Raw genomic sequence first — 10516 nt, 5'->3', positions numbered from 1 at the left:
ATAAAAAGTGACGAACAACATTGAGTGTCAATGCGAGTGGAGACCAAAAAATGTCTAGGTAACACGAGATGCTGCTGCTGATGGTGCTGGTGATAATTAATCATGGAGTTTTCCAAGGGCATTTCAGTGAGAAACTCTGGGAGTAACTCAGAATAACTCTGAGTATCTCAGCTTCCTTCCGAGTTATTCCATTCCCACCCTATTGTCGATACCTTGGTAAATGCAACCATGACTACGTCAATCTTGCGCCACACAGTCAAGCAAAACATATGTTGTTTGTTTACATTTGTTTCCAATGTTTTTCCCCGTTGAACCGATTAAAGTGATTTAGTTTTCGCCTTTGCAGAAACAGTTTTAAGTGAATTTGAAAGAACATTTCAGCTGCCGGAGGCCGTTCCTTCCTGCCCGGTGCAGTTTCCGTTTGACGCTTCGGTGTCCTTGTTTTCGGTGGTGTTGTCTGGCGGTTTTGTCCTGTTAAGGTCGTAATGATGAGCGGATGTTGTTTGCGGAAGTCGTGTGTTGAGATCTTGATCTGAACTAACTGCGGCCGATTCCTGTTGCCTATCCCGGTGATCTTTGTCCGGTGGCTGCGCTTGCGGGACTCGTGTCCGGTGGTGTTTTGTGGTGGTCGGTGCGGAAGACCCGAGAAGAACTAACTGCGGCCGATCTACTGACACCAACGATGTCCAACTGGTATCAGCGGATGAAGTGGACACATACGTTTTACAAAGCGTTCCCATCGCAATAGCACGTGCCGGTGGCTCTTTTTGTGTTCTAGGATGGCGGCAACCCGGCCGTTCCTGTTGCTGGTGAAATTCCAGCCGTCTAGGCCAAGCTGAAAAATCTAACGAAAACCAGTAACCGCAGTTCCGCCGTTGGCTTGCAAAAGGCCGTGGGGTGTGATTAGACAGAGGACCTTGTCCAAGTTCTATCTGCAATGTCCATGCTAAATGTTTAGCCAATGTCGCGTTATCGTTTTGCACAGTACTTAAAGTTCCCGTCCGTGTTTGGGAAGTGGTATGCAACTCAATACTTATTTGATTTTTTAAAGAAATGACTCTTTCGTGATTTTTCATGGGTCTTGAATCAAGACTCTTGATAAAGACTTTCTTTTTCGATGGTTCTCGACCGGAACCGTTTGGTTTACCAAGGATTTCCAGGCTGCCGTCCAAATCCTCCATTGAAATGGTCCTCTCCGCTGGATGGGTGATATTCCCATCTTGGTTATTTTTCATAAAAGTAGGCCAAAAAGCAGATGGCCTGGAGCAAGGAGCAGCCCAATCGGAGGCAGGCCAGCTGGATTGACTGAGAGCCTCCGGAATATTCTGACCACACGACTTGGAGTGGCCGCATCGTAGCTGGAAGGGCTCGGTTACGAGTTTGTTTTATTTAAATTCTCTCTATAGAATCGTAGCTAGGGAGCCATCGAAAAACCATTGCCTTGCTACGCCTTGCCCTACAAAACCAAAAAATATACCTGATATTCATTACATACTTGGATGAGAAGTAGATGCATCAGATATTGTCGCTTGTACACCGCACCTGGTGCCGAGCAGACGGAAATAACTTGGGAATAAATTTTTTTGATATTTAAAAATACTAGGTCAATAACATATTTTGTTATTTATAACAAGATTTGTTATTCGTCGTTATGATTTTTTTGTTATTGGATTGTTATTGGATTGTTATTGTAATAACAGACCAATCACATTTTAGTTATTCTTCGAACAAATTTCTGTTATTATTTTTGTTATTTTAACAACTAATCCGATCATCACAATAACAATTGGCGGTATTCTTCCATAACAAAAAATGTTATTTCCAAGTTGTTTTGGATTTCAACCAATATCAGACCAATAACAAATTTTGTTATGATAACATAAACTGTTATTAAACTCTAATGCAAAAATGGATTTTCAAGAAGATTCCATAACACTTTCTGTTATTTTAACAGTATTTGTTATTGAAATGGCATGAATTCTGTTATGACCATCTGCCCGGGGTGACAACGCATGAAACCAATTAATACAACTTTGTCAAAGGGTGCAAGACGATCAGAGTTGATCCTGATGAGTTATTAGCGGGTTTCCCCATATAAACTTCAACGATAAAAAGCGACCCCTTAAGGGGTTACATACATGTAAATCGTCAAAAATGTCCGAGGTTTATGTGAGCACACATTTAAACTTTTTTTATATTTTTTTTGTAGGGCATTTAAATGTACATTATTATCTATTAACAAAATAAATATCAACACATTTGGATGTACCATTGTAGAGATAAAGCTATTTTAAGTTAGCAGTTTAAAAAACGGATATCGCGATATCTCAACATTGTTTTAACCAAATCAGCTCAAAATTTTGGTGAAGCCTCGTTAAACCGGCCCTAAGCACATGACGAAGGCCGATTTTCAAAAACTTAATTTAAAAAAAGATAAAAATACTTTTATGTTTTTCATGTAAAAAAAAACCGTCAGTTTTTGATTTTTGTATTTTTTAACAATGCAGAATTTCAAAATCTTCGTCATGCATACTGGATATATCTTCACCTCAAATTTCAGCCAATTTGGTCCATCCCATCTCGAGATATTGTGGGCCGTGGCACCCGTAAATCAACTCGGTGTTTCGAGAAAAACGCCCACAAAGTTTGACAGTTCGCTTTGCCCATGGCAAAACTTTATGCTTAAATCGTCTCTTACTTAGTTCAGTTATTAAATATTTTCGTGAAAGTTTCAGGAGTAAATTTAGTGAATTTTCTGTAACATAAAATTTTGTGATTTTCTACATGTATGTAACCTTGTAACCCCTTAACCTTAACCGATTTGACTTAAATTGGCACAGTTACCGTAAACTGGGGTGACTTTGATAGCCCGGGGTGACTTTGATAGGTTTTTCAAATGCCCGTCAAATTAATATTTAAACATTTTTGAGAATTTTGAGTATGTAAGCATTAAGGGAAAGCTTATTATAGAACATATATGCAAAAATGTGACTGTTACATTGGATGTATCAAAAATAGTGGCCAAATCAAATTTCTATCAATGTCACCCCGGGCTATCAAAGTCACCCCAGTTTACGGTACTTATTATTGTCTAAAGAATCGAGCCAGCGGGTATCACTTCAGATTTCCCAAATTTTTAATTTGTCTTGTCATCCTAGTCTGCATTTGTGTAAAGTAGGAATCTTCAACGGTGATTAGCTCCTACTAATCTTGTTGATTCATTGTTTAACTTCAGCTGATCTGTCAATATAATATCGGAGTTTCAGGTCATTGGCAAAATCGAAAACTGACTGGGATATTACACTTTGACAATTTCAGGTTCCAAACACAAGGATTTCACCTCATCTGAAATCCAAATCTACTCACCACTGGTGACTTTTATCTACAAGGACTTTGCAACGCACAAATTGTCACACAAATTCGCATATTTGTGCAGGTTTCGAATGAAAATAATATTTTAAATTGTTTGATTCCTTTATTCTTTACATTAAGCACTTGTGCTTGTATTTTCATACAATCTATACGCGTTAAAATTCGTAACAAACTAGTTAACAAATGTATTTTTTTTTTGTTAGTTTTCCGTATCGTTGGGCTTATTTTTCTGTTCTCCTCGTTTCCACAGCACCTATACACACTACCCTAGAGCGCACTACAGCTAAGAAGGGAAACGACTGAGCACCTTTGTCCATGCGGCCTCGATACTGTTGGGGTTTTTGGTTAAAAAAATGATTTTGTTTATGTATCACATTATGGAATGAGCTTCTCTTGGAGTTATGGGGTGATGATCTTACTGTTGAGGTTTTTTTGTCTAAGACTGAGTGAAACGATTTGGATTGTTAGATGATGAAAGGTGAGTTGAATTCGATTAGTTCCTTCGTCGCGCGCTGTGTTTTGGTTAAAAGTCTCGACTAGACGTTGAAAGAGGGGTCCTTAAAAACTACATGCAGAGTATTGCGTCTTGGGCGAGGAAAGGGTTAGACTTATATGTACATCTTAAAAAGTATACGGTTAAAACAGTGGGTGTTGGTAACTTGAATCTCCGGATCTGGGTGGTTCGACCTAGTGGTAGTACTCTTCGCCTCCCTCTTCGCTGCCGTACGACGAGGCCGTTTCGCCCTCGTGGGTCTGCTCTTCGTGGCCACCGTACGACGAGGGCGTTTCCTCATGGTATTGATGGTGCTGGTGGTGCTGCTGCTGCTGGATGTGCTGTTGCTGTTCCTGGGCATGTTGGGCCAGCTTGGCCAGCTCTTCCTCGTGCAGTGGTTTTCCATCGATCAACACTTCAGCGTGGAATCCGGTGTGCTTGTTGGCCGAGTACTTGACCGTTCGCAGCTTTCCATCGGGCTGCTGAACGCTGTACTCGCCGTGCAGTTCGTCCTCGTGGCGATGTTCCTTGCGGCTCTGCGACACCTTGCTCTTGGGATCCTCGACTCCGTACTCGAACTGGTAGTCCGGCTTGGCGACGTAATCGATCGAGTGGCCGTGGCCGTGCTTGTCCTCGACGTGGATTTCGTGCGCGGGACCACTGACCGGGCCGCTGAACTTGGCGTACGAGAATCCCACGGCATGGTGCGGGTGGTGGTGATGCTGATGATGATCCTCCTCCTCGTACTGACCGGCAGCCAGTGCCAGCAGAGCAACGCAGGTGATGGTCTAGAATGGTGGCAAAATTTTGCTTATTAAAATCGATTCTTTTTAGAAATTCAGAACACTAATGCATGTTCCATAAAACACGTGGTGACCAGGGTTTCCAGGTTAAAGTTGCAAAAATCTGGCCTCGTACCAAAAAAAAAACTGGAGAAATCTGGCAGTCGAAAATCTTACAAATATAAATATGGAGGATATAAATTGAAAAAAAAGCTTGTATAGTTCTGAAAGTTTAATTAGTTTTCAGCTTAAAAAAATAATTTGCATTTTTCTCACAATAAAAAAAAATATAAATTTGCCTATTTTCAATCAAGCTCGATCATTTGAATCAGAAAGATGCTCATCATTTTTCAGAAAATTAAAAATCTGTCTAAATCTGTCAAAATCTGGCACAAATCATGGTATATCTTTATTCTCCCGAGCAGGTGGAAATAACTAGAATAGTTCCAGTTCTGTTATTGTCAGGAGGTCAGAACATGTTTTAAAACACCCACAGCTAATGTTATAATAACCCGAGCAGACGGTAATAACTTTGGAATAACATTTTTTGATATTTGAAAATACTAGGCCAATAACATTTTATGTTATTTATAACATGTTTTGTTATTCGCCGTTATGATTTTTTTGTTATTGGACTGTTATTGTAATAACAGACTTATAACATGTTTAGTTATTCTTCGAACAAATCATTGTTATTATTTTTTTGTTATTTTAACAACTAATCCGATCATCCCAATAACATTTGGAGTTATTCTTAAATAACAAAAAATGTTATTCCCAGGTTGTGTTTGCTTTCAATCAATATCAGACCAATAACAAATTTTGTTATGATAACATAAACTGTTATTCAACTCTTATGCAAAAATGAATTTTTCAAGATGAATCCATAACACTTTTTGTTATTTTAACAGAATTTGTTATTGAAATGGCATGAATTTTGTTATTACCGTCTGCCCGGGAACACAAAATAATAACAAAGATTTGTTCGAAAAATAACTCATTCTAGTAAAAAACAGATTTGGATATTGATTTATTATTATAAGCTAATTAAAACATTGAAATATTCTTGCACTTTTGCAACTTAATATTACGTACTTTCAAGTGCTGAATAAAATGATACAAATCATTTTCGATCAAACTCTGTTAATTACTGATATACCAATAATCAACAATATCAATAATGAATAGAATCAACTTAATTTTTTTCACTTTAAAAAAAGTTTTGGTGAAAAGACCACATTTCATGGCCAAAAAAATGTTCTTAGCAACAACAATTTCCCATAGTTTTGAGCCATATTTAGCAAACATAATAACAAATTGTGATATGGACCATTAGAAAAATTTTGAAGAAATAGTTGGTTTCCTTAGGGGGATATATCAATAATTTAAAAACAATCAGCTTTCAAATTTTTCACTTTCTAAAAATGTTTTTTTGTAAAAAGACCACATAATGTTCTTGGCAGAATAAGTCAAAATTTTCCCACAGTTCACAGTTTAGAACAAAATTTTTCATTTTAAAATTTCGTGTTTTTTCTAACTTTGCAGGGTTATTTTTTAGAGTGTAACAATGTTCTACAAAGTTGTAGAGCAGACAATTACAAAAATTTTGATATATAGACATAAGGGGTTTGCTTATAAACATCACAAGTTATCGCGATTTTACGAAAAAAAGTTTTGAAAAAGTTGGTCGTCATCGATCATGGCCATTCATGGTCACCCGCGACAGACACGGACGACGAAACAAAGAGAAACGCAAAAAGTAACTTTTTCAAAACTTTTTTTTGTAAAATCGCGATAACTCAAGCAAACCCCTTATGTCTATATATCAAAATTTTTGTAATTGTCTGCTCTACAACTTTGTAGAACATTGTTACACTCTAAAAAATAACCCTGCAAAGTTAGAAAAAAACACAAAATTTTAAAATGAAAAATTTTGTTCTAAATGAAAAAAAGACCCTTCTGGGACAATGTAGATTCGAAAAGTACATTAAATTTCCCATTAAATGACATGTTCCAAAATTTTTTACAGTCGAGTAACGAAAAATGGGAGAATTTTTAAAAAATTTTAATGTTTTTTTCGATGAAAAATACGTTTATTCGGAATTCTGAGTACGCCATCAAATCGGGCGTCTAATTTTACATAAAAGTCCCTTTGACACCAAATTTCTATGTCATCACCGTTTCAGGCTGCAAATTGTTGAAAAACATCTCTTTTTTCGCATGTTCAAAAATGCAAGGGGTCGTACCGCCCCTCCGTCACGAGATATCAAAAAACGAACCTCGGTTTCGTGATCAGAGACAAAAGTTACCCCTTAGGACAAAGTTTCACGCAAATCGAAGAGGGGTCGGGGCAACTTTTCCCGATTTCGTGTGAGTTGGTAGAGAATTACCCATTATCCTTTCTTCTCATTACTGATGATCATGAGTTTCTGATAACAAAAATTAAATGTTTAAACAGGACTTGTTATTGAAATGCCCTTTGTTTTGTTATTCCCACCTGCCCGGGCTGACAGACATTTGAAAAATCTAACATTTCAGGCACCCTGGTGGTGACTCGTATGAATTCACGAAACATGAAAAATCACTAGAATGTGGAAATTTATGATAAAAATAATTTGTTAAGTATAGTTTATCCAGTTGTATACTTGATTAGTACTGTTTGTAAGTTTTTAGATGATATTACAAATTATTAGGTGCACCTTAACGGTGCACATCAACCAGAGCTAGGTCACCCAAATGATTATTATTTGATATTCGTGAAAGTACAATCTCCAACATTTATTAAAACAAAGATTGACTATATTTCCGATCAGATTGTTGCAGGATAGGGTCCATAAATTTGTCATTGTTGGACTTTTTGATTTCTGTGTATGCACTCTTAATAGACTATTTAAAATCTTTGAATACCAAGCGCGAGGAAAATTCAGTAGAAGCAAAATTCATATCTTTTAAGGGTGCACAGCAACTAAACAATTTGTTGTCTTCTTATTCCAAAATTTTCAAACATACGGACCCAATCCTGCAAAAAACCGTTTGTAAAAATAGTCAAATTTTATAGTAAACTATTTTTGAAGCATTACTTTACGGGATGAATAAAAAAAATATATCGATACCCGAACAGACGGTAATAACTAAATTCATGCCATTTCAATAACAAATACTGTTAAAATAACAGAAAGTGTTATGGAATATTCTTGCCAAATCCATTTTTGCATAAGACTGTAAAAACAGTTGATGTTATCATAACACAACTTGTTATGGGTTTGACATTAATTCAATGCCAAAAAAACTTGGGAATAACATTTTTTGTTATGGAAGAATAACTCCAACTGTTATTGGGATGATCGGAATAGTTGTTAAAATAACAAAAAATAATAACAAAGATTTGTTCGAAGAATAACTTAAAATGTAATTAGTCTGTTATTACAATAACAATCCAATAACAAAAAAATCATAACGGCGAATAACAATTCTTGTTAAAAATAACATAAAATGTTATTGGCATAGTATTTTCAAATATCAAAAAATGTTATTCTCACGTTATTTCCGTCTGCTCGGGTATTGTCCGTACATTTGAGGATACTAAAATGTCTGTAACCGTTAACATATTTATTAAAGGCTAAGTTCTTCATTTTAACATTTGTTATGCACTTTCAATTTGTCACTATTATAATAAACTACAGCAATTTGCACGGTTGATGCGCAATGAAAAACACTTTCCCGCAAAACTCAGCCAAATGCAAACAAAACGGTAATTAGTAAACAGTGAGCGAGAGTAAAAAGAGCCACCAAGCAAATCGTAATTACACGTGGTTACACATGTTTTACGACGCACAAACCGGAGCGCAACGACCACGTGTTGCGGTCACAAGACAATTTTCCCTTTGCCATAATTGTTGCACAACCGTTGAACGACGATAACTGCTCCGTCGCAATTATCTTTTTTCACTTTTCTCCTGCAATTTTTCGCACAATTCTGACACAACAACAATCAGTCCATTTTCCCACAGTAACTTTTTCGGCGTTCACTCACTGAAGGGCGGTTTGCCCCAAAGTCCATTTTCACTGCTCAATTTTAGGCGCTTCTTCGCCGCTTGTCAACCTCCACAACGCGCACACTTACTTTGAACAGGAACGCCATTTTACGGTAAGTGTTTGCCCCGGACTATTCCAAGTAGCTGACTATTGTTTCTGTATCGATGGAAAACTCACGACTGTGCCTTACTCGACGGCAAACAACTATTTTTATAAGGCCGCAATTTTTCCTAGCCCCCGAAAAAGCGGGGAAGCTCCCAGAGAGTGTAATGAGCGCCGCGTGGTGGCGAAATTGGGAACCAGTGGCCTGGTGTAAATGAACAAACAAAAGAGCAGAAAGAGAGGCATAAGAAAAGTCCCAAATCTGTGGTACCGCGAGCTGGAGGACAAACTCGGAGGGAGAGAAAAACGCAGCTTGGAGTGCGAAAAATCAAACGCGTACACGGCACGGGTGTGTGTGTGTGTGTGTGTCTGTGGAGAAAAGTATGATAAGTAGTAATGAAAAAATTATGGTCGTGATATAAACAGATTACACTATTAACGTTTTTTGCTTTGGCTTTCATTAGTTCTGCTAGAGCAGTGGCGGCGTGTTAGAATGAGTATAAATCGGAATAAATAGTAGTTAAATGTATGATTCTTGACAGCTGTTGGATTAAGGAGGAATCGCAATCTGGAGCGAATCGACACATATGGGGAGAATCGGGACAAAGAACAACCAGATTATTCCAACGATTACCCAATTGTTATCTGAAAACTATCTGTCCCGATTCAGATTTTATTTCCAATTCACCCCAGTGGACGGTTCCTAATTTAAATTACATTCATAAATATCAGCACCACTTAATTTATTAATTGATATATTTACAAACATATATTTCCGCTACGTTTTTTCTTCCTTAAGAAACTTTACACTCTTATCTGTATTTTTGTATAAGCCTGTTTCACCAATTATAGTTTTGGTACAAGTTTCGGCAAAAAAAGAAACTTTGGTCCTGTTTTTAAATAGATTTATAGGGAATTTAAAATGTTAAAACACTCAAAAAGAAATGGAAGCTATGAGAACTCTATAATTTTCTTTATTTAGATAAATTTATTCCCATTTTCGAAAGGTTGCGAATCTGATTACTGCACTTTAAGCATTCAACTAGACACTAATATTGATTGTTTTGAGGATGCAATAGATAGGAAAATTAGCAAACTTAGTACAGAAGAGCACAGAGGCATCGATTTGCTTGAAACTTAAATCTCTTTTTTACTATGTTTTTTAAATTCCACGTGAAATGTGTGAATTTCTTTGACAATTTTATTTTTTTCCTTCGGTTCTTCTTTGAAAATGTCTAAGATATATTTGGCGCATAATAAAAATTTATAAATGATTATTCAGCAGTTCCATATCAAAGTTAAAGAAACATAATAAAAGTGCCTCGATTTGTGTTACGTAGGGCGTCCAAATTTCCCGGGTTTTGAATTTCCCGGGAAACGGGAAAAATATTTTTGGAATCCCGGGAATTTCCGGGATCCCGGGAAATTTATGAAACAGTCATAAAATCATAGAATTAGCTCATTTATATTAATTGGTGCTATCTACTCTTCAATCTAAACAAGGACGTCAAGTTTAAGATAGCTTAAAGGGAATTAAAATAAGGTTTTTTGTTCTTTGTTGTGATTTGGATTTGGAATCAACTACAAAGTGATTCAAATTAAATAAACTTATAGAAATATATTTCTTTTTTATACACCCAAAGGAAAAATATATCTCAAAATCTGCAACATTGGATTTGCTGCAGAAAATGTCATATTTTATAACATTTTTTGCAGCAAGCCCGTAGATCAT

At 36.7% G+C, this 10516-nt stretch overlaps 1 protein-coding gene across 1 annotated transcript; it reads right to left on the bottom strand.

Annotated features, from left to right (window-relative positions):
* Positions 1-3470: 3470 nt before the first annotated feature.
* On the bottom strand, positions 3471-8977 carry LOC120430073 (histidine-rich glycoprotein-like). Its single transcript, XM_039595166.2, has 2 exons — positions 8771-8977; positions 3471-4653 (listed from the first exon to the last, which is right to left on the bottom strand). The coding sequence occupies exons 1-2, from the start codon at positions 8786-8788 to the stop codon at positions 4060-4062; spliced, it is 612 nt and encodes a 203-aa protein (XP_039451100.1). The 5' UTR covers positions 8789-8977; the 3' UTR covers positions 3471-4059.
* Between the last annotated feature and the right edge of the window lie 1539 nt (positions 8978-10516).

This window comes from Culex pipiens, chromosome 3 (genome assembly GCF_016801865.2).
Source record: "Culex pipiens pallens isolate TS chromosome 3, TS_CPP_V2, whole genome shotgun sequence".
Taxonomy (NCBI): domain Eukaryota; kingdom Metazoa; phylum Arthropoda; class Insecta; order Diptera; family Culicidae; genus Culex; species Culex pipiens.
This window is presented reverse-complemented; position numbering and strand designations above follow the sequence as displayed.